The 24,548-nt window shown below is 49.0% G+C and overlaps 1 protein-coding gene across 3 annotated transcripts in view; it reads right to left on the bottom strand.

The window, feature by feature from the left end:
• Ubr4 (ubiquitin protein ligase E3 component n-recognin 4) overlaps positions 1–24,548 on the bottom strand; it is a 110,622-nt gene that overhangs the window by 34,823 nt on the left and 51,251 nt on the right. For all 3 annotated transcript variants that reach the window (XM_028754014.1, XM_028754015.1, XM_028754016.1), the window contains exons 49-71: positions 24,188–24,404; positions 22,251–22,314; positions 21,814–21,948; positions 20,761–20,935; positions 19,684–19,821; positions 18,743–18,864; positions 17,771–17,882; positions 15,461–15,591; positions 15,179–15,356; positions 14,700–14,804; positions 13,149–13,286; positions 12,410–12,584; positions 11,252–11,348; positions 10,583–10,690; positions 9,864–9,980; positions 8,745–8,954; positions 6,543–6,692; positions 4,889–5,116; positions 3,925–4,003; positions 3,291–3,536; positions 2,574–2,742; positions 2,049–2,193; positions 1,202–1,287 (exon numbers count right to left, since the gene is read on the bottom strand). In XM_028754014.1, coding sequence (XP_028609847.1) covers positions 1,202–1,287; positions 2,049–2,193; positions 2,574–2,742; positions 3,291–3,536; positions 3,925–4,003; positions 4,889–5,116; positions 6,543–6,692; positions 8,745–8,954; positions 9,864–9,980; positions 10,583–10,690; positions 11,252–11,348; positions 12,410–12,584; positions 13,149–13,286; positions 14,700–14,804; positions 15,179–15,356; positions 15,461–15,591; positions 17,771–17,882; positions 18,743–18,864; positions 19,684–19,821; positions 20,761–20,935; positions 21,814–21,948; positions 22,251–22,314; positions 24,188–24,404 — 3,325 coding nt within the window. The remainder of the gene's footprint in view (positions 1–1,201; positions 1,288–2,048; positions 2,194–2,573; positions 2,743–3,290; positions 3,537–3,924; positions 4,004–4,888; positions 5,117–6,542; positions 6,693–8,744; positions 8,955–9,863; positions 9,981–10,582; positions 10,691–11,251; positions 11,349–12,409; positions 12,585–13,148; positions 13,287–14,699; positions 14,805–15,178; positions 15,357–15,460; positions 15,592–17,770; positions 17,883–18,742; positions 18,865–19,683; positions 19,822–20,760; positions 20,936–21,813; positions 21,949–22,250; positions 22,315–24,187; positions 24,405–24,548) is intronic.

Raw genomic sequence — 24,548 nt, 5'->3', positions numbered from 1 at the left:
CGACTCAGATGCATCCTACTTCTGAGCTGAGTACAAGTCCAGAAAGGAATTAAAACCTCACTCAAAGAGTCACGACTAAATTTACTACTTAAAAAAAGCTCCTAGCTAGAAAGTGGTGGTGCACGCCTTTAATCCCAGCACTTGGGAGGCAGAGGCAGGTGGATTTCTGAGCTCGAGGCCAGCCTGGTCTACAGAGTGAGTTCCAGGACAGCCAGGGCTACACAGAGAAACCCTGTCTCAAAAAACAAAAAACAAAACAAAACAAAACAAAAACAAAAAAAGTTCCTAAATTATGTTTAAAATCCATAAAATCTTATGCTATACAATCAATACTCAAAGATGTTTTCTAAACCTCACTAATTAAGGAGCCAGGGAGACGGGTCAGTGGACATGGGACTTGCCATGTGGGCCTGAGTTCAGATCCCTAGATCCAGCATCCATGTTGGATGTGCACAGCACCTTATCTACAATTCCAGCACGTGGGGAGCAGAGACAGGGGAGCTAAAGCAAACTGGCACCACATCAGCGAGCTCCGGGTTCAAGTGGGAGGCCCTGCCTAATCAAATCAGATAGAGAGCATCTAAGAGCCTGGGGCTCCTATATACTGTACACGTGCCCACAAACAAGAACACAGACGTGCCATACACAAATGCACATTTAAAAAGCCAACACTAAGCCAGCGTAACAATAAACTACAATCTTAAGCAATCTCCTCTTTTAAATGCTTCCCCCCCACAAGATGGGTCAGAGGGGAAGGGAGCTTGCTGAGCAAGTGTGACCATCTGAGTTCCATCCCTGGAACCCACAGAAAGGGGAGGGGGAGGGTACTGACTCCACAGGGCTGACCTCTGACCTCCACATGTTTGCATGCAAGCTCCTAGACATCCCAATCGCACACACAAGGGTCTAAAGACGCGTGTGTGGACTTGTTCTATCTGGTTAGGTTAAGGTTTGAAATCAGCCACCCTCCCACGCTCTCTGGCCACCACTCTGCACTTGGCAATCACATCTGTGTAACTGCCAGAGCCTGAAGGCCTTGGCTCCAACAGAGAAAGCTGCAGGCCAACAGGCTGGGTGCCACCTAAGAGGCCACTGAATTCATGAGCACTCCGCCATGCACAGCCACTTCCAGGAAGCAAACAACCACTCCAAAAACTGTGACTGCTCTTCAAACCACAGGAAGCAAACACAGCTAGCTCACTTGTAAATGTTGGAGTTGGGATGATTGGTGAGAATGTGGTTTTGAGTCCTCAGAATCTCCACGGCCTTCTGTGAATACTCCTTCAACTGAAACAGAATTCAAGAAAACTGGTTAAAACCCCGAGTCCTGAGCTCCCAAGATGTCTCTGGAATAGAGGTGCTGCAATTAAACCTAGTGACTGGAGTTTGATACTCAGACCCAACTGGTAGGAGAGAACGGACTCCAGCAAGCTCTCCTCGGATCTCCACATGCACACCATGGCATGCACCCCCCATATATGCACACATCAACCAACCAACCAACCAACCAACCAACCAACCAATCCATCCATCCATCCATCCATCCATCCAGCCTATTGGAAAAAGACTTGCTTTTGTCTTTCCAGCTGCTTGTCCTAACTCCCATTTGGTTAACAGAATCTACCTTCTTCACAAGCACCCATAGTCCCTGGACACTAGGCAGCCTTTGTCACTTGCAGAAAGATTACCTCACTTTTAGGGAGAAGTCAGCAGTGGCTACCTAGCTGCAGCTGGTTCCCTGGCTCCCAAGCAGGCTCAGTGAGCAGTACTTCCTCCCCAAGCTGAGCCACCAGCTACCTTTCTTCCCCACGTGACCCACTTCTCTGCCAGCCTCTTGCTGTGCATCTATGCTACATTTAGACAGAAGAAAGGCAAACTGTACTCAACAGTGACAATACTGTGACACTATGTCACACAATGTTACTAACACTAGATAGACTCAAGAGAGATTTCATGAATGGAGACCACCATGATAATGTTCTTTCTTCACTCAAGAGAAAAGATTCCACAATGGGGAAGGGGAAGTAGAGATAGGGCTTCTCTTTTACCTTCTTCTCTGTCTGTGCAGTTTTCAGGGAGAAATAGCCCAGTAGGTCCACGAACTGGGCAGCCTTCCGACCATAAGCTGGCAGTTCCGGCCAGATAGACCACATGAGATCTAGCAAGAGCTCCTGCTGAGCCTTGTTGGAGTTTCTGTAGGTAAATGGCAGCTCAGGTTAGCAGGCAACAATGAGTGCGACATCACCAAGGCCTGAAACTGTGTCTACACTGTCTTCCCAAATGCAGTCATGGCTCAGGCTCTGTGGCTCCCTAGCAGATGGAACACCATCAATTTACTGTTGGCATCCCATCTTACTCCAGACCAAAGGCGAGCTTTCTTTAGCCAACTGTCATTTTAGGAGCTCCTGACCACACGCTTCTGAGTAGAAACTGTCCTGCCAAGAGCATTAGCTTAGTAGCTACAAAGCAGATAGATCAACAGAGAGACCTCCAGGGCTTGAAACCAGCAAATATTGGAATAGTGACCATGAGCATGTGACCCAAACCCAGCCCCAGAGCCAGCCCTGGCCCACCTGTAGATGTGCAGTGTCAGGCAGTGGGCCTGCCAGCGCACTGAGGAAGAGTTGGACTCCAACAGGAAACAGCGCAGAAACTGGATCAGAGTCTCCTTGTCAGCAAATCTGTTGAGCTGGTTCACCAGAGCTGTGCACAGCTGGTCCTCCTGGCTACCGGAGCTCTCATCTGCAATGTCAGAGGAGGACGGACTCACCCAAGGGCCCAGGGCCTTACAACCAGGAGGATAGGAAGGAAATCTATCTGTTCTAAAAGTATCTTCTAAATGGTTGGAAGTTGCCAATTTCCAGTTATTTGGGGCATAGATGGTTTGGCCACAGCTGGCCCATGTACAGCCTCACCACCACCACACCAAGGATAGGAGAGTAAGCCTGGCAATGAGCCAACAGCTACAGCAGGTCTCAATAGTCAAAGCTGCCCTGTCTTCCTCAGAGATGGCTAATTCAGTGTTTCTTTCACCTCTGATCATCTGTCTCAGGTCTTCGAGGACCACGAGACATAGAGAAGCCAGAGGGGAAGAGCTGCTCAGCACCCCAGTGTCCTCGGGGTACTAGGCAGTGCTGGGACTGAGCATGTTCAGTGCACCCCAGCCCCTCCTGTCTGTATCACAGAAGTCACAGTAAATGGTGTCCCTTTCACCATGACTGAAAATGTGACCTTTCGGCAACTGCAATGATACATGTGCTCAGAGGTGAGCACCCAGCACAGGACCTCACCCTCTTTCTCCTTCTCCTTCTCTTCTTTCTTGCTCTTTTTAGTAGAAGACTTGGACTGAGTTGTGGCTTGTCCAGAACTGGCTGCAGGAGGGGCTGAGGAGGAAGCCACACTGGAGGAGCCCGTGGAGGCCGCCAGGGCTGCGAGCACTTTGCTGCCACACAGAGCACAGGAGAGCAGCTGCAGCAGCACGGGGGACACACCCTCATCTACCAGAAAACTCACTTGCAGGAGGAAGTACAGGACAGCTGTGAGGAGAAAGGTGGAGTCAGCTCTGGAATGATGAACTGACAGCATGGGCGTGCGGCTGTGGGATGGGACAAGGCTTTCTCTCCTGGCTCTCTCTGTTCAATGTTAACAGGAGCCGTGGAGTGATCACAAAGGCATGGGGTGACCAAACTGAGGGGATCCAGCCCCAGTGCCTCAAGTAAACAAGTTCTACACTCCTGTTCTGTGTGACTTTACTGCTACAGTCTGGGAGTCCCGCTCTATACTCCTATACCCAAGTTTTGACAAGCAGACAGTGACATTCTGGCTTGTGTTCTGTTAGCAACTGTAACTCCAGTGCCCAGTTCGCAGCTTAATGTAGACAGCTGCCACAGATGTCACAGTGGCAACCCAGGGAGGACCGCTTACAGTCATCTTTGATGCAGAACTTCTGCCAGTTGATGGTTCGCTGGGCGGCAATCTCTGCACAGGCCTTCAGATGCTCCATCTGAAACAGGAGCCAATCACAGGTGAGCGACGCCGAGAAATAACCTAGGCTGCTCTGTGTGTTAGGCCTGGTTTGAGACCACAAAGTAACCCTGGCCTTCAATGTGAGGCAGGTGCCCTTTGAGTTGGCTGGTGGATCTGGGAACAAGGCCCACACACACTAGCAGCTTAAACCCAATGGCCCTGTCTGCTCCCACCCCCACCCCCAGCACCCTGCTTTCAGTTTTCTGGAAAGCTGCAGGCTACTTTATTACTTACACTAAGGCAAAGGAAAGCCATGCCCCCAGAAGCTACAACCCACTTCTCTTTCTCCACTGTAAGAACAAGGACACTAAATGAGCAAGCTAGGCTGTCCTTTTTTTTTTTTTTTTGGGGGGGGGGGGGGGGGGGGTTCAAGACAGGGTTTCTCTGTGTAGTCCTAGCTGTCCTGGAACTCACTCTGTAGACCAGGCTAGCCTCGAACTCTCGAACTCAGAAATCCACCTGCCTCTGCCTCCCAAGTGCTGGAATTAAAGGCGTGCGCCACCACCGCCTGGCATGCTACGCTGTCCTTAACACCAACAATGAGACACCTGAATGTGAAACACTCCATTTACTCTCAATTTCGGCAGCAGAACATGCTTATACTATACTTAAGCTTCTTTGGTACTCAGGACAAAAACAAGGTCATCAATCTCAGGTTGGTCCTATGAATGATGACTGACCCACTTCACAGGTGAGGAACCCTCTCAGGTCAGCTCCTCAGTGTCAGCGATTTACCTGGAGCTTGACCACAAGACACAGTGTTCTCTGAAATATTTACAACCCCTGCACTGCCCTGTGCTAGTATCTCCTTGCCGAGCCTTACCACATGCCTGCCCCGGCCCAATCATCCCAACTCTCGTACCAGGCTGATGAGAGTGTCATACTGCAAAGCGGAGCCAGAACTGGCTGTGACCACACTGGCCCGGAGGAAGATGCCCTGCTCCTCCAGCAGCTTCTTGATCCCACGCACGTGGGAGTCCAGGGTGTGCAGGTCTCGGAGCTGTCGGTATTTCTCCTTTGATCCACAGATGAAGAGCAGAAGTTTTCGGACTTGGCGCCGGACAAAAGGGGTCTGCTGGATCATTAGGTACTTGAGGGATTAAACAATACAGTTAATATTATTCAGGAACTGTAACTACCACCTACAGCTACAACACCCTGGTTGGTTTTAAGGTTTTATTTATTTGTTTGTATTTTTTAACAAACTGTTACTAAAAGCTTTAAGAGAGTATAAGTCACATACATCCACAGGGAACTGGGCAGGGGTGGATTCCCACAGGCTTCAGGAGCTGATCTCTTATGTAAGGTGTATTGTATCTGTCTATACCCTATGCACACCCTTCTAGCATTAACTGATCTCTAGATTTCCCCCACACATACTATGATGTAAACGCTTTGGAAGTGATTAGACTGTGCCGTTCAGGCAACACTGGTAAGAAACACCCACGCACTCAGCTCAGATGTCTTCTGTGCTGCTGTTGTATGTGTTTGATCTAGTTGGTTATATCTGTATCTGTGGGTGCAGTACACATGGATACCAATGGCCAAGTGGGTCACCTCCAAGCCATACGGGCTTCTGAGGGACTTGAAAATTCCTTAAAGGGACCAGGAGGGAGTAACACAGAAAGAAAGAAATTTAACTGGGGAACAATCAAATATTCATGTTCCTCTTCTCAAGGAGTCAGGAATCTACAAGGAGGCTGGTCTTCACATCAGCTCGGGGTACAACATCCAACTCTATTCTTTAGCTAAAAATAGGCACTTGGCCTTCCTTCCTAGAGTTGATATTGAGTTACTGTACTGGTTAAAACTATTGTCTTCGCTCCAAACCATTCATGATCCTCTTCTGTGGAGCCTGGCTAGAACTGGGCAACCTCAACTGCCTCTTGGTGCTGGCAGCTTTCTTCTTAGTGTCTGCCACTGTGTGCTCTCAAAGGAAGCTGAAGGCAGGAGGCATGGGCTGGCTCAGGCCCTCACAATGCCCAAGACCCAGCAACAGCCATTCAAAGAGCTAGACAGGGCTCTCCTTAGCAGCTTCCCTTCACATTCGTGTCTACAATGCATCTCCTGAGAGCTGCAAGGCACTGGGAATAGTACTTCCTCCTAGAGAGCACTATGCTGGGTCTCTCGTCCTGCTAGGCTGCTGCTGGTGTCTCTGTATGGCCACTGTGCTCCCCTTCTATCTGCTTGTTTTTCAGGAGGCTATCTGGCCAGTCACCAGTCTTCTCACTGATCAGCATGGGAAGGGAAGCAGTGCATGTTCTATCTTCCTGACTGTCCTGAAAGACTAAGTGGCTGCCAACCCACTTAGTATAGGGAGATTACATAGGCACAGAAACAAGAGCCGGCACTGCTTTGTGCCACTACACAATGTATCCCAAAGGGGCATGAGCAGGACCTGAGTGCGTGAAGGACTCTGGGAGGACACCGAGTTAGGGTTAGAAAGGAAGCAGCCCACAGAGGGAAGGCAGAGCTCACTTCTCCCCAAGTAGGACACTGCTCAGAGCCTCACTCACCTCAGAAAGAAAGTAGAACCAGGAATGATCAAAGACAGGAGGAGGAATTCGAGAGCTGGTATCAGCGATCTTTTTGATTTGGTAGGGCAGCCTCAGTACCATTTCTGTGAGCAGCTGGGTATAGGCTTCAAACACATCAGCAGCATGGCCCTGGAGAAAAAGAGCTGTGTAAGAACCTGAGCTTCATAAGTCTTCCATGACCACAACCAGGAAAAAGGCTAGTTAATCACTAAGCAGTATGATGCCTTTCCAAGCTGGAGCCAAAATTCACTTCCAGGAAGAGCCTAGGTTTCTTGAGACATGCAAAAATAACAGGAAGTGAAGCACATGGTTCTTAAAAGCTCTGGCAGTTGGGCAACAAGATGGCTTAGCAGGTAAAGGCACTTGCCACCCAGCTTGATGACCTGGGCTTGATCCCTGGGATCAACATGGTGGAAGGAAAACTGACTTTTGAAAAGAGTCCTCTGAACCCACACATACACAGGAGAGAGAGGGAGAAAGAGAGAGGCAGAGATAGAGACAGAATGCAGGGGTGTACATGTGCATACCCATATATACATTTTTCAATTATAATAGAATTTTTTATGTTTTTAGATTTATTTTACTCTATTACATGAACGTTATGCATGTATGTGCAGAATCTATATGCCTGTTGAATCCTCTGGAATGGGGTTACAGACAGGTGTGAGCCATCATGTGTGTGCTGGGAATTGAACAAAGATCATCTCCACAGTTCCCAATTAAAAATTTTTTCTTAAAAAATTGTGTGTCGGGCTGGAGAGATGGCTCAGCGGTTAAGAGCACTGACTGCTCTTCCAGAGGTCCTGAGTTCAAATCCCAGCAACCACATGGTGGCTCACAACCATCCGTAATGAGATTGGATGCCCTCTTCTGGTGTGTCTGAAGTCAGCGACAGTGTACTCATAAATAAAATAAATAAATAAATCTTTAAAAAAAAATGAAAAAAAAATTGTGTGTCTAGGTAAATGTCACATGTATTTGGGTATCTATGGAGGCCAGAAGAGGGTGCTGGGTCCCTGCAAGCTGGGATCACAGGTGACTGTAAGCATCCTGACAGGGTGCTAGGAATGGGAACAGATTAAGAGCCAGTGCTTTTAGTTGCTGAGCCATCTCCTCAATAATTAGAGTACTGGCTGCACGTCCAGAGGGTCTGTGTTCAATTCTCGTCACTACATGGGAGATTACAACCATCAGCTGGGACTCCACAGTCCCAGCAGACTGAACACTCTCTTCCGGCCTCCATGGGCACCAGATGCACATCCAAGCAAGCAATAAATGTATGTATGTATGTATGTATGTATGTATGTATGTATGTATGTTAGCTATACAAAACTCCCAGCCATTTAAAGATAGAGCAAGACAGAAGTACATGGTCAGACGGATGTGTCATACCACGGCCCATTCAAAGTAGGCAGGTGATCTACCCTCCTAGCTCCACTGACTCAACAGGAGTAAAGGGTAAACCATCATCACTGATGACATACTGTTGTATGCCAGGCACTGTGCTAAGACCTTTATAAATGTTAAGCTGACAGTGCTCATGACCCTGGGGAGCACTAAGACTTCATGCTAATTCTCCAGGTACAGTAGCTGAGGCCTACTGAGACTGGTTAGGATCTCAGCATGCAGCCTGGCTAGTAGGTAAGATTGCAGGTCCTCTCTTTTCCTGGGCTCATCTACCCAGCATGTTCACAAGCTTTCCTCGGAAGAGGAAGGGAGGGCACGTGACCACTGCTGCTGTCACCTTGTCTCATGTACAGTCTCATAGTTTCCCAAGAAGTTTCACGTGAGAGGACGTGACTGATCATACCTGCTTCCTCAGGCTTACAACAAAGTCAGGAATGAGAAACCTTCCAGAGCTAGCTGGGACGAGTGGCCATCTATTAGGTCACGATGAGATTAGAACCCACGTCCCGTGTGGCTCCTAACACTAGTCTTCCTAGTTTCACTTATCAAAAGCAGAGCACGGACTAGAGAGATGGCTCAGGGGTTAAGAGCACTGACTGCTCTTGCAGAGGTCCTGAGTTCAATTCCCAGCAGTCACATGGTGGCTCACAACCATCTGTAATGGGATCGGATACCCTCTCCTAGTGTGTCTGAAGACAGCTACAATGTACTCATATACATAAAATAAATAAATACATCTTTAAAAAAAAAAAAAAGCAAGATGAGAGGCCTCACCTTCACATACTGGCGGAGAAAGAATGGGCTCATATCTGGTGGAGATGAAGTCGTGTGTGGTTTCAGCAATTGGCTGGTGGCCACAGGCTCCTCATCATTCTGCTGGCTCTTCCAGTATTCCAGCAGAGACTTGAGCACATGAAGGCAATAGTCCACAGCCCCCGAGCTCAGCAGGGCTGCTGCCGTGGCACTGGAGATGAGGGAAGACGACTGAGGGAGAAAACACACAGAGCAGGCAAGGCTGAGTTGTAAAAACTGGACTGAGTCAGACCGGCACCACACTCACCACACGGCTGGCTATCTTAGGCACAGCCCTGACAGACATGGGTTTGTCAGTCTGTTATATTCCAAGTTTCTCACTGGCTACGTCACCTCTCCCCAGTTCTTTGCAACAACTATATCTAAGAGAAAACAAATGCTAGCTCTTAACCTGACCTTGCTACACCTCTGTGCCAGGGAGGCAAAGCTTTCTCCTTCCCCTGAAGCAAAGCAAACAGAACCTCATTTGAAAGAAGAGACATAAAGTTCCACTCTAGGTCCTTCTTGGCAACCTCACCCTCCCAGTAGGGGCTCTTCCAGAAAACTAGTCTCCAAGGGAGACGGTGGGTGACTGCGTGCATAAGAAGCAGGAAGGAGCAAAGCTACTGTACATAAGACCATTAGGAGAGCCTTGGAAATCCCAGCAAACCCCACAGCTCATAAGCTCATTAAGATTGGATGCAGTTCAACCCCGATTTCCACCGTCTCTGCTTTGTGCTAATCTCATTTCCCCACACACACTGGCTTTCTCTCTACTCTATTACCATACCTTATAGCAACAGACACTGGAGATCCTCTTAGCTACTCTGTGCTTTGTGGTACAGGCCCTTGCTTTTCAACAGTAGAACTTCCAAGCCCTTTTTTAACCCCTCCATTGGAGGGTTTGTTGGTAAGGACCTAGGCTTGGCAGGGATTCCGAAAAAGGAAGAAGAGTTCTGCAACTCAAGAGGCACAGACTGGCCCTTCCCTAGTTGTCAACGGTCTTATTCTAACAGAGGACTATCACCTCTGTCCTCAGCCCTGCGCTAACCTCTCATCATCTCACCTCGCCTCAAACCCATAAGCTCAAAGCACAAATACCTCACAGATGGAAGATTTGGATCCAGACTTGGTGCGGGACATGAAGACACTCAGAAGCCTCATCACGACCAAATGGACTTCATTCAAGGCACTGCGCTCATTCTTTCTGGAGACATCCTGCAGGCAGAAGCCCAGACACCTAAGCTTCTTCTAAGCTCCAACAAGACCACCCCACCCCCACACACGCCTTTCAGCACTGAAGAGAAAAGAAGGCTCCAATAGGGCTGTGGGCTATACCTGGTTCAGTGGGGCTGCTGCACTCAGAGGCCACAAAATACATGACAAGGGCACAGAATTTGTCCTACTTGTCATTTGTTCTCCTTAACTGTCCACCTGACATAACCTGAGAAGAGTCTCAGTGGGAGACTTATGGATCAAGCTGTCCTGTGCAAGCGACTTGATTGCTTTATTTACTGGACGGAGGGAGACCTAGGCTGAAGTGGGATCTGTGCTCAGGACTGGGAACAGAAAGAGCTGCACTTGTCCTTGCTTTCCTGCAGCGATGGACTATAACCTCAACTGCAAAGCTAGAGAAATCTTCCCTCTTGATGCTACTTTTGTTCCAGCACTCAGAGGAAGCTCCTCTAAGGAAGGAGAACCTGAGAAAGACTCCTGACTAATCCCTCACACCGCCACCCCAGGCCAGCTGAAAGCCTTTCCCAGCTACGCCCTGCTACCCTGACTACGCCCTGCTACCCCGGCACACATCTCCAGTTTACCTTCTTGTCCATGCCCAGCTCGGCAATGAGCTGAGCCAGCAGGTTGTCCAGGGCTCCCTTGTCCTTCTCATCGTCTCCATCCAGATCTGCAGTGAGCATGAGGATGACCTACAAGGAGACGGTGAACAGAGAGCCGGCTTCTGAAGGCAGGGCTGAGCGTGTGTGTCATGAAGCAATCCTGACCTCTGACTCTCTGGCCTAGCCTGCGAAGCAGGAGGGCATTCCAGACTCCAGGACTGCCCTAACTTAAGTGGCTAGGGTTGTAAAACTCACCTGAGCCATTTGGGACACCATTGAAAGGCTTTACAAAAAACTTTATGAAAGCAACTGAGTAACAAGCTGATCACTTGGTGTGAAAGAGGACACTGTGCCGATCTAAGAATTAAAGAGCACGGCGCGGACTCTATTACTCACGATGGAGAGAGAGCTCCAATTGAGCGGGTGTCGGGACCCTTTTCAAACCTCCACGTTCTGTCAATTACCTAACTGGACGATGACCTCGGGCATCCCTTAAGCACAGCTATAACCTGAAGGGCTGCAGCTTGCAGCTCAGGCTGTATGCCATGCTTTTGTGACCTTAACACCAGCCCTCTGAGGTCCCTGAAAAAGAAGTGCATTGCCCAAGGGTAGCCCTACTGTAACGCAGTTGATGAGGAAAACTGAAGATACCTGCATGTATGGGATGGCTCGGACACCTCCAACGTTCCGTAACTGGGGCAGTGTCTGCAGTAATCTTTCCAACAGCATCAGACGAACCATGTGTAGCCTGCAAGGCCAAGGAATGTACAGGAGACATGGAGTGGCGTACAGACAAGACCCAGTGGAGTACGCTCCTACCACTGAGGCCAATGAGGAGCCGGCTACTTAGGAATAAGCCTACCTACCATGTTAACCAAGTAAGGGTTGGTACAGTGTTACATTCTTATAATCCATCCCAGCACCCAGGAGACTGAGGCAGGGGGATCTGAGAGCAAGACCAGGCTGGGCTCTAAGTAAGTTTCAGATCAGCTAGATTGTACTTAGTGCAATCCTCTCTTATAAGAGCAAATTAATAATTATTATTTTTAAAAGTATTATGAACAACTTTATGCCCCAAACTGACAGCTTCAACATAATGAACACATTCTATGTAAAACACAGAATGCCAAAACTGATTTATAAATTAACAGAAATAGTTTTCTAGCACACAAAAAGTGATGCTGTATTTTTTAAAAAATCTTCTCTTAACAAAAATCCAAATGCAGATCAATCTTTATTAGTGAACTTTTCTAAAAATCTGTGGGAGAAATAAATCTTCTACAAACTCTCCCAGAGTGGGGAGAAAAACTGAAGCCTGTTGGACTCATTCTATGAGGCCAAAATAGCATCATAACAAAGACATTTCAGAGGACAATTCTAGACCTTAAGAAACACTGATAAACCAAGCCCAAATCTATGAAGGGTTAACTTGTGATCAGCTGTTCCCACTGTACATTAAGACAATCTAATATAACTCCTATCCTTAAACAGCTGTGTGAGTTGTGCCTTACATGAAAAAGAAATACAGTATTATACCAAAAGGACACAGCCAACTGGGGCCCTCCACAAGCTGGAGGTCCATCAGACCTCTAGCAAGACAGACCTCCAGCTAGACATTAGGCAAAGTAGCACACTCCTTCTCCCAAAGCATTGTGAGAGCCACACCACCTTGCTGTCAGCAGTGCCTCAGGAGAAATGAGCAGCTTTCACTGCCTCTGATACTTGGGAGCACAGGCTCAGCACACGGCACTCCATCTCCCAGTTCTGAAATACTCCCTCAAGCAGGGGATGGTGACAGGCTGGTCTGACCTGTTGCTGGTGTGTACATCTCCTTCAGCTTCCCCTTCTCCTTCTCCCTCAGAGCCATCTCCTTCCTGGTGCCCAGTGGTGGTGCTGATGGCACCTGTGCTGGAGCTGACACTCCCTGGTCCAGCCGGGTGTCCCTCAGCTGTGGCGTCACCATATGCACTGCTCCGGCCAGACACTGAAGGGAAATGATTTAAGAAGTACACATCAACTCCCAAGGTTAGCCTTGATGGGAAAAATGTTAAGTTTCAACTGGTTTTGGCTGGTGTGGTCTTGGGTCCACAGAGCTCTTCCCGTTTTCACCTGTGCAACCTACAAAATTGGTTTAGCCACAGCTAAGAGACTGCTAGTGTATGCAAACCTCACAGAGCTGTACTGGGGGAATGGCTTGCTTAATGGTTCACTCCCTCAGGGGGCAGGTAGTAAAAACCATAGGAATATGGGTTTCAAGGTCATACCACAATTATTTTTAATCACCATTTAGAGATATAAATAATATCACTGTTTCTTTTTGAACTAAATAACAACTGAAAGACACTGCAATTTTTCCAGATTAGTCACTGGATTTGAACTTCAGTCACAGAATACTCGATATTCCATGGTCAAGTTCAAATAAACTCTACCAGACTACATACAGTCCCCACACCACCTCTCTGCTGAAACTAATTACAAGACCAGGCAGGGATTTCTACCTTGTCCACCACCCTGAGCCCAAAGAGATCAAGACACCCAGGCACATTACCACTGTGCTCGCCAGCCACCGAGTCCACTGCACTTCCCCCGCTCTCTGAGCCCACACTACCGCCATGGTCGGCTGGCGAGGTCCGCAGGGTGGAGCCATCAGTTGCTGCAGTGCTGCCCTCGTCATCTGAGGCTGGAGCTGAGAGAGTAACAGAGCTGTTACAGGCACAGACCCCCTCCCTCATGGGGATGAAAGCATCACAGCACACTGCAGAGGACACAAGGCAGTCTGAGTGTCCTGAGGGCAGAGAGAGAAGGCAAGACCTGCTTCGCCGATTAATCAACAAAGGGGACAGACACTCTCCAGGGAGCACTGCCAACAGCACTCAGACCTGAGAGAAAGCCCAGAGCACTGGGCATTTCCTTCACTGTTACGGCATGTGCAGATTCAGTAAGATTCTGTGACATGGACAATGAGTCTTGGCACTAAATACTTCCCGGTCACCACTGTCTAAGTGTTACTGACACTACTGAGATCCACACTAGCCGTTGCATTCGGAGCACAGAACTCAGTGCTGAGCAATACATCTGCAGTTATGACATCACTTAGCATGAGCTCTCGAGTCAACTTTGATTTTTGTCATTTTGGTTTTGCTTTCAATTTTTAAAAATCATATGGCCCAGAGGGAGAGCTCATTAGAAAATTTCACACCTCTTCATCATCCTCATCAGATGCTAATAATGAAGCAAGGAAATTCCCCAGAGACAGCCACAGCATCCAGGATCAGGGCTGAGCTGAGACAGGAGGAAAATGCTGGCTGAGATCCACAGGGGAAGAGGACAGCCAAGACAGCCAGTGAGCATGACAGACATGACCAGCACAGCACGACCACAACCACAACACGACCTCAAAGGCTGAAGTGACAGCAACCAAAGAGACTTCAGAGAAGCGAGAAGCCATGGCAGCAGGCAGGGGCAGGCAATCTGGCCCTTTCTTATCTAGGCAGGCTAACCCTCCCAAAAGAAAATAAGCTAGTGTAGGAGAGACAGCAGTGTAGCAAGGCTCCGCCCCTTCTCAGCTGGGTGGATTTTCAAGGACTTCCCCCATGTGCTGCTGCCACCCACAGTTTGGTCCAACTCTCTACCTGGAATTTTATCAGACAAGGAAAGAGACTTAAACAAACACACCATAAGTGAAAGTTTCCTCTAGCTTGAATTGGCCACAAAGACTCTCCCAAGCTCACAGGTCTCTGCTGGCTGCTTCCGGCTTCAACTGATTTGCAAATGGAGGTTAAGAGCTAAAGGTTTAGCTTTATTTCTTGTCTCTTTCCATACTGCCTTACATGTTAGAACTCTAGCAGAATGCTGTAAAGCTAGCCTATGGACCATCAGCCAACAGGATGCTCCCTGGACCTCTCCTTGGGTAGCAGCCAAAGCCAGGCAACATGCAAAGTGTGAGGAAGCAGAGCCACAAGCGCTGATGCCAAGCTGCAACACAAGCAGGAAGTCCAGGATGGCCTGTCAGAGCAGCTGCCCGTCACACTCTCACAGCACTGAACAGGGCAGCAGGGTCCTGGGACCCTGAGCCAAGCTCCTTGCTGTGGACAGTTACCTGATGCTGTGGTGTCAGAGAGGGTTCCTGCGTCCAGAGAGGAAGAGCTGGGTGCCTGGCCGGACAGTCCCAGGCTCTGCAGGCCCAGGGCACTGCTGCTGCTGCCTGGGAAACAAGTGGAGAGTGAACACAGGGTCCCCTCTGCCCCGTCCACAGTATTGCTTTGGCCATCTGCTGTCGTTAGGAGTCTAAACACCAGCACGTGACCCCTCTGGCCACTGCTGTCCACCCACCAGGTTCAGTTACAGATTCAAGAGGCACCCATTCAAAAAAATCAAACCAGCAGCAGGAACTATGAGCCTGGCTTTCGGCCTCAGAAGTGTCAGAGCCATCCCTCACTCTCCACCTGTACCTCTGAGCAGCTCTCACCCAGATCAACCTCTCCCCCAACTGGGGACAAGCTAAGTCAGTGGGGTATCAGCAACTGTCACGCCCTCGATCCTGTGCAAGTTTACTGTGTTCCTGATATTGCCTTCTACCTTGCTGGTCCTGCTGCAGGCTCAGGGCAATGGCTAGTTCAACCATGGTCTCATCGTCTGCGTCAGGTGGGATGTCCAGCATGGGAGGAAAGCCCTCAGCACCTGCCAGCAGGGCCTCCAGGGGAGAGGGGTTGCCATTGTTGACATTTTCAGCTGTTTCCAGGACCATCGACTCAGACTGCAGAGAAAAAGCCCCATCAGTGTCCCACAGCAAACAGTACGGCTGTTGAGTCTGGAGGGAAGATGGAGGCTCCTCCTTCCCTCTCCTGCTGCCAGACTCACCACCATCTCAAAATCTCCATGATCCACCTCACTCTGTTCCTGGCTTTCCTGGCGGATGTGACCACTATCTGGGATGCCTGATGACTGCATTTTCTCGTCTGCATCATCGTCATCATCGTCGTCCTTGTCTCCTGAGACAAAGAGACTCCAGTAACCTAGAGGTATTATTTTTACTCCTTGGCATGTGACTGTCACACAGCAAGAGTCTCAAGTCAGGCCCCTGCAGGCACCCTGCACTCGCAGGGCAAACTTGTAGGTGTTCAGCTGGCAGCCTACGTGTTTCTCAACTAGCTGGGTGTGGGGAGATGGCGGTCAACAGCGACAGCTTCCCCTCAACAGGAAGGAAGAGACTTCCAGTCCACAAAGGATAAAAACCTTAGATTTCAACAAGACACAGAAATGGAATACTCACAGGCCCTGCAAGCTCCATTCTCAGAAGACCTTTGCCAGGACAGGAAAAGAACTCAAGTGTTTGTCAATAGTGTTGCCTAGACTTCATTTCTCCAAACAGCTAGGTCTGTAAGGTTTTTAAACTATACAATCACTATGAGAAAAACCAAAACCAGAACAGGATTGACATCTAAGGCCATAGACTGGAAGCTGAGGCCACTGTGACACATCCCGCTGGGTTCCTTGTCTGAGGGAAGGCTGTGGAAAGCCCAGGTAAGATTCCTGACTGTTAGAAAAGGATGGAGACTGCCTGCCACTTGCTGTGTGCTAAAGCAAGGCCTCTCTTAGAAATAATAACTTTCCATACTGTAGGGTGTGTGTGTGTGTGTGTGTGTGTGTGTGTGTGTGTGTGTGTGTGTAAGAGACGGGGGGGGGGGATGGATGGATGTGTGTGGAGGTGAGGCAGAGACCGACTGTCTTCCTCTGTCACTCACTGAGTCAGGCTGCCTGATGGCTGGTCAGCCCAGCATCTGCATCCTCTCCTCTTCCCCAAGGCTGGTCATCTGAACTCAGATCCTCACACTTACACAGCAAACACTTTAGCAAGTAAGCTACCTTCTAGCTTCCCATACAATAAATGTTATTCTAGAGAGATGTCTGAAAGTTACAAAGTTATACACATTCCTCAAGATATGCATGGTGGGTTGGGCCACAGCTCAGTGGTAGAGTGCTTGTCTAACATGCATGAGGCCTAAGTTCAATTTCCAGCACTGCAAAAAGAGACACGATTGTTCCATAATATGTGCCAGCTACAAGAATCCACCGAGCACTTGAGATTTAGCTAGTTTAAGTGGAGACAAGCTGCCAGGTTGAGCCATACACTAGAGTTCAAGGATGGCACCACAAAATGCAAAACATCTCCGTGTTTATAAAGACTCCATGTTAAGACAATAATGCTACATTATCTCTAAACCTGCAACTTCTCTTTATTCTTCACAAGTGTGGTAAGTGCCCAAGCAAGTACCTCATGAGCAAAGTTTGGAATTTGCTACCTATTCTATTATGGGGAAGTCCATCAGGAATCTACTTGTAAGCAACTAACAGGACCCTTAATGATGAGTTTGTGCTAGGAAAAGCAGGTTTTTTTAGTCACTGTGACTACTTTTTCACGTTTCCCATTCATTTTGTGGAAGTCAGAGGACTCCTAATAAAACCCTCTTGCCACATGGAGCTCACAGATCAGTTAACACTCACGCTGTCAAGGTTTGAGGGCCTTAACCTACTAAGCCTTCCTATTAGCTCTCACTGTGAACTTTTAAACTGTCTTGTAGGTGGCTTCAATCAATAGCCTAGGCTGACCTTGAACACCTGACACTCTCGCTTTGTCATCTTCCTGAGTACCAAAACCACAGGCACTCCACCATGACCTTAAACACCTGACACTCTCGCTTTGTCATCTTCCTGAGTACCAAAACCACAGGCACTCCACCATGCCCAATGGCCATGTATTGTTTACAATTTAATTAGTAACAATTACCTCCAAGACCTTGGCGTTTTATTTTGGAGACAGGGTCTTGCCACATAACCCTAGCTAGTCTCAAATTCAGTGTCGGTTCCATGCCATCCTGGGCCACCCCCACCCCGTCCTCAACAGTAAATTTTATGTTGTCTTTACATGCTTTTCCTATGGCTTTTAGAATGCTTCAGCCAAATATCCCGACATTTTCCATGGCACCTTTCAGTTTCCATGATTTTGACTTTATTCTACAGGTATGCATTTTATACCCCACTGTATAGAATATCAGAAGAATAGAAAACTAGAAAGACTCTGGTCAGTATCAGCAATACATCTCAAAGCAGCAGCTCATCTAAGGGCCACTGACCCACCCAGATAAAGCCTAAACCCAGACTTTAAATTACCCATTGGCGTGTTGCTTCGAGGGGAGGAGGGCAATGTCACGTGTCTCCGCTTGTTCCTGGGCCTTAGGACTCGAATTAGAGCTTGTTTACAGGAGAAGCTCACAGCAGGGTCCTAGGTTTGAAAGGAAGGAGTCAAGTTTAGGCCATCCACTGTCAGCCAGGACTCCAGCTTTTCCTCTTGCCAACACCTGACACAAGGAAGGGGAGGAGTCTGTCTACTCTCACCTGTGTCCTCCTGAAAAATGCAGCAGGATGGAGCAGACCAGCCTCTCCAGACTTGGCACAGTAAGACCGTCACCAGCGTCCTGTCTTTTACTTGCTGGGGTCAGTCTGCAAGGCCACTGGACCCTGAAGCTACTTTGTTTGGCTCTCTTCAAATGAGCTCTACCTTCTCATGACATAACCAAGGCCTCGCCTTCCTCTCTGCTCCATGCCATAGGCAGCACAGCTAACGCTCATCTTCGGTAACAGGCACACTAACATAGCCTCCGCACAGTGGAACTGATACTTACTCAACGTTCACTCCACAGCAGGCTCCAGACTCCGAATGGGAAGAAATCACTCAACAAGGAGCAAGTTGTCCCTTCCCAGACAAGTTGTCTCTACAGCTTTGTTGTATTTGCAATTGCTGATCCCCATCAAATTTTTAAAAGATTTACTTTATGTGTGTGGGTGTTTTGTTTGCATGGTAGGTCTGTGCACCACCCCTATCCAGGGCCCAAGGAGGCAAGAACAGAGTGTCAGATCTCCTGGAACTAGAGTTTCAGGCAGTTGTTACTTCCTATGTGGTTGCTGGGAAATGAACCCAAGCCCTCTGGAAGAGCAACCAGTGCTCTTAACTACTGAGCCACCTCTCCAGCCCATCCCATCAGACTTCACGTCTACTTTCTCTCATTAGGTCAGTGCTCATTAGGCTATTTCCCACATACTCCCAGGCTGAGCAGAGGCACCTGGGGCTGTGTTGATACGTACAGGGCACAGCAGCATCTGCATGTAGATCTTGGATGCTGTGTTGATGCAGTCCAGCTCGCAGGTACAATAGCCATGAATAATGTCTACCAACGCATTAACCGTGGCTTCAACATGAGTAAGGCCTAAATGGAAGAAAAGGATCACCTGACAATCTGTTGACAAAACAACTCTAGACTCTCGCAAGCCTGAGGCAAAAGCACAAATCTCAGTATCACCTAGAGGGTGCTGAGACAAAAATACACCTGCACACAGCAAAGCAAACCCACAATACTGTCATGCAGCCTATCGGCTGTAGTTGGAGTGTTTTTATTTCGGTCTCTCAATTCGTTAAGTGTCCTTAAACATCCTTGCAGAACCTGCACCAGAGAAGCAGGAATCACTGTAGACAGCCATGGACAAGGCGAGAAAACTTGAGGTGGGCAGATAATACCACCCTTCTATTCCCTAAACCTGTTGACAAAGCTGGTCTCTGGCAGGCCAATTGGGCCTAGGCATCTACTCTCCTCTCTAGCAGAGGGGCAATCCCTCTCAGGATGTGTGACCTATGAGAGGACTAGAACAACAGCAGTGTGGAAATGAGTAATAACACTTTCCTGGCTGGTTCTACATTCCTACCTCTAAACTGACTCTCAACCAAGTCTTTTAGATATGGTGTTTTTAAATATCAACTATAGAGCCAGTGTCGTCATCATCATCGTCATGGTCATCATCCCATGTGAACTAGAACTAGGCAACTCCACATGAAGGAAGCATTACACACACACACACACACACACACACACACACACACTCCCTGCTGCGCTGTTAGTTCCCAAGGGCAGCAGTACACTGAGCCCACAGACCTCTCTCTGTACCTCTATGGAGGAGGAGACGGTCACAGTGCTGAAGAGCTTACACCTACTTCACTGTATTAAGATCAAGTACCCCTGCTAACGTGATACCTGGCAGGCAGGCAGGTGCCAGGAACGCATTCTTGGGCTTAGATGCATGGAGTTTCCAGAAGTGGTTTACAAGCTGAGTGATGAAACTACAGCTGTCTCCTTCCTGCTTCTGTGTTTCTTTCCCCTCATCAGCTCCTTCTACGCAGGAGAAAGGATATCGTTAACGATGGTAAATCTAAGACAGAATTCAATTTGTTTTAAGGTTAACTCAGGTCAAGGAAGCTTGCCTGCGGAGGGAGTTTCAAGTGGGGCCCCAATCAATATGCCAACTATCCCTAGATTCCAGCAGGCACATCTGGGAGAAAAACAGTCTGGGGAAGGAACATCACAGAAAACATTGTGTGTTAGAGTCAGGTAGAGAGGGGAGCATTCAGGATCTTTACAGCAGAGTCAAAGATGCCTGTTCCAACTGCCAGACTAAACCTAGGGGGCAGCTAAGATTCCTCTAGAGTGATTCTAGGATTGCACCGTTAGGAGAACAAACAGGAAGGCAGTGGCATACAGAAACGAGCAGGTGACGGGGACTGCAGAGGCAGCAACAAGCTCTTTCTGATCATGGCAAATCAGGCTTAGCACTGTCCTCCGGGCAGCCAATGTGAGGAGGTGATGAAAGACGCTGAGAGAGAAGCCCCTCCACACACTGACCAAGCACTGCTGCCAAAGCATGCAGCAGCATGCAGAGGGCAGCACCCGGCCTGCAGGTACTAGGGCAAAACTAAGCTTAGCTTCACCCAAGGGTCTGACCTTCTGCATCCCTAAACAAAGTGATTAAAACAAGAAAAATCCCACTCCCTGTCACATTTCTGTTGTGACTCCAGGGTGGAACTAAGCTTAGTTTTCCCCATAACAACCTCACAACAGACCAGCTGGGGTTCAGAACACTAACTAAATTCAACGATGGTCAATTTAGTTAAAATAAGGCCTGGTCAGAGGCCCTACAAGGTTAAACAAAACAAACAAACAAGCAAATGGGGAACAATTATCCATTGTCAGAGCCAACAAGAACAGGAAGAGCGTGACGGAGAGCAGAGGTGCAGTGAGCGGGTGTCAGGACCATGGCCATGAGGCTAAGTTCACCTGTTTCCATCTGGGGCAGCTTTGACTCCGTAAAGTGCACTAGGTTGTTAGGACGCGTGACGGCAATAGAGCGAGCTGTGATCACTAGGCGCTGGAACACCTCAGGGTCCAAGTCCTTGCCTTCTTTGCTGGATGTGTTGAGACACTGCACAGCTTTGCTCAACAAGGCCTGGTCCTATAAAACAGGCGGGTCACAGAAAGTCAACCATAAGCAAAAGTAGGGCACTAAAGCACAGAGGGCTGGTTATTCCTCTCAAGAACTGTCAACCAGCCATCAGAACCAACCTTCAGGCTGCCCAACGCTCGACTGCCTGATATAAAAGTCTCCAGCCACATAACAGTCTCGCAGTCCAACAGAAAGCTAGCATCCACTCAGCCAACAGAACTGCAGCAGCCAGTCACTTCCTCTGGCAGACTCACCCATCCCTCAGCAGGGCCTTTACCCAAGGATAATGCTTTGAAAACAACCTTTCCTTGGCAAGTTGAACTCATCTCTTGCTATTAAAAGACAGAGGCACAAAAGATAGGCTTGGCAGTGACCCCCCAGCACCTTTCTTCCTACTGGTCTGAACCGCCATGTTTCCCATGGTGCCATGTGGCCCAGCTTACCTCCTTCTGCAGACACTGGCTTTTGTAGGAGAGTCTCTGGGACCAACAATAACCCCCATCCGACAACCACCTGCCACCCCTGTGGGCCTGCCGCCCCAGGCCACAGTTGAGGGCTCGGAACACCAGCACATTAACCGCCTATGGCACAACCCTGACCCTCGCTCTCTCGCACAACAATCAGCTGCCCACACTCACTCTCCTTTGTAAGACTTGCTGATCCTCCTAAGAGGGATAGAAAAATAAAGCCACATGCCAGTGGCCCATTAGATGGCTTTCTCAGTCTAGGGTAGCGTCTCAGAAGAACCCCGGGACTCTAATCTCAGTAATCTCCTCGTGCTTACTCCATTAGGCCCTTACTTTATAGACAGAGAGCCAACTCATTGGATTCTCCGTCATTCAGGACAATTTCCCTTCCTATAAGTCTCCCAGGGAGGGAGCGGTTACCTTGTGGCTGTGGTAGGCCGAGCGGCTGCTGTGTAGGCTGGCCAGGAGGCTCTTTGATTGCTGTTGGACACTGGCAGGTGCTGGCAGGGAGAGCAACAAAGTGGCCAGCTCCTGGGCTGCGTGCTTGTTTCTCTCCTGATATGAAAGACAGCAGGGTTATCACTCAGCACCTCAAGGCATCGCAGAGTGCTCTCTATCTGCCCTTCCCTCCTGCCTTCCAGGCCAGCTCAGCTAGGTTACCCACCACTAACTACAAAGAGCAGAAAAGAAGATTTCTAAACTTGAACCCTCATACGACACAGGTGCAGCAGCTCAGAGACGCTTCGCACATCAAGACTGTGTCAGAATTCTTCCGCTCCAAGGCAGGAGGCCTCAGTCAACAACCCTACTTCCTGCCTCTTCAGAAAGCTCCCGTGTGCTTTGAAGAAATCACTTGCCTTTTCAATGATTGGGCCAACAGCAAAGCAGCTTTCCAGGGCTTCCAAAGAGCTCACAACCAGCCTGAGGAGACAGAAAGGCTGGCCTGAGTACAAGTACTGTCTCTGCCTCGTGTCAGCCGGCAAGCTCTAGTTGGGAGGACCTTGGGGACAGCTACCGAATGCCAAATATAAAAATCAAAGCACAATAAGACCTGCCACAGGCGCCTGCATATCGCTGCCTGTGTTCCAGGCCACAGAAACCTGGCTCCTGCTCGGAGATCAACCTGAGGCCATGTTCATAATCCGCCACTCAAAGGCAGCAGGGCTTTTCTTCCTCAAAGAGGATAAATGTGTTTCCTTCTGCTGCCTGTGGCAGGGATCCTGAGGTGGGCTTAAGTCTTGATGCAGCAGTGCCCGAAGCTCAGGTGCTCAGAGATCAGTGGGCAAAGGGAGGCACAAGGGAGATGTTAAAGCCATCTGTTTACACTGGCGATGTTAAGGTTAGGCTTCTGCTTACACAGCCAGGAAAATGCACACAGGCATTCCCCTATGGGCTCTCAGGACAGGAGCAAACAAACTATTTTTAGATGCATGCCACTGGAACATTCAAAGGGTAGTACAAAGCAAGTTTAGAACATGGAACTTCTCCATTAGGGAAGAAGCAGGAAGTCTAGCCATTAAACAGTATCTATCAGATAACATGCTCTGGGCTTACTGCTGTGGTTTAAGTGGCATAGTAAAAATGACCAACATCCTGACAGCTGGGGTCTGGACAGGAAAGGAAAGCACTGAGAAAGTAGCCAGAGTGAAAAGGGGCAGGGGAAAGAAGGGCACCAAGGGAAGATGGCGGAGGCGGAGGGAGGATAAAGGGAAGTGGAACGGGCTCCAGGGGCTTATGGAACTGGCGGGGGCATTTCACCCCTCTGCCCCATCCCTTCATACCCGTTGTACAAAATGTGCAGCAAGGAGGGATTAAGGAAGACAGAGCCAAGAGGCTGATGTGGCCAACACCGAGGGTGTGCTCACAGTCCGGGGTAGGCTCCAGTTTACACATGGAGAGCTCTGCAGCCATGCAACGACCAGAACAGAAAGTAGCAGGACTTGGAACAGAAGCAAATCAGCGCAAAGCCACAATGCGGACGCTGCTCTCTGACACACACGCACTCGTGCAGAGAAAAGAAACAGGGCATACTAACCGATCCAGCTTGGTTAGGGACTCAGTTTCAGAACTTGGGGGGAGAAGCAAAGGGAAAAAAAAAAGGAAAAAAAATGTGAAGCTCAGAGAAACCTAGAAACACATCCTAAGCAAACGATATATGAATGGGGGCAGGGAGAAAGGCAGAAGTGGGGAGGCTGCTGGTGGGGTGCAGTGACTCCAAGCACAGCCGGCTGCCTCGGGGCTTACAATGTAAGACGCTCACTCTTACATCAGGGTCTGCTCCATCTACCATGGCAAACCAGCAGCCAGCTAGCACAGAGAAGCTGAGCACGTGCTTCCGTATGCCACCGGAGGGAGGTCTAAGGACACTGCCCTTTCCTGTAAGATGCTGCAGCAGCCTCTCTTGCTGGCAGTGTTACTACCACAGAGTAGCAACCTCCACAGAGAAAGACAAGAAGATGATGCAATTGGCACAGAGGGAGGATGTTTGCTGTTGTTTCAGTCTGGATCCTAATCTAGAGCATAAGTGTAGGCACTTTCTAGACTGCAGACTGTGGCTATTCCAAACGATTATGGAACAGTAAGTAAATGACCAAGCTTCTGCCAGGACAGAGACCCAGCATCAAACACCTCTCAGCCCATTCCCCAGGCTCTCTCTATGTACATATCAGAGAAACTGAATGTTCCAGGGACTGAGAATTTGACAATCACAGACTAGCTTGGGAGACTCAAGACACAGAGGAGGCTCTGCAGCCAGTGCAAACAGTCAAGAACCAAACCCTGTCAGCACTGGTACCTCTCCAGGACAGTGCCACTGGTTGTAGCTGGAGCGGCTGAGTCACTCTCTCCAGTGCCATTGCTCTGGTTCAGGTTAGGAGGGCAGATGTTGCTGACGGAGGCAGAAGGGAAGTCTTCTGGGGGCTCATCAGGCCAGCCAAACTGCTCTTTAGTCTTGCCATAAATCTTTACAGCATCTATCATGGTGACACCAGCTGGATCCACAGAGGCACCAACTGCAATAAACAAGAGAAGCCTTTAGGAAGCATACTTCCCAAGAGCTCACAGAACCCTTCCAAGGCAAGGCAGAACAATCAGGTACAGGTGCAAACCACATCTGCCTCATAAACTCTGAAAGCTGTGCCTGCTCAGAGACACTT

This window comes from Grammomys surdaster, unplaced genomic scaffold, assembly GCF_004785775.1.
Source record: "Grammomys surdaster isolate TR1022 unplaced genomic scaffold, NIH_TR_1.0 125977, whole genome shotgun sequence".
Lineage (NCBI taxonomy): Eukaryota > Metazoa > Chordata > Mammalia > Rodentia > Muridae > Grammomys > Grammomys surdaster.
This window is presented reverse-complemented; position numbering and strand designations above follow the sequence as displayed.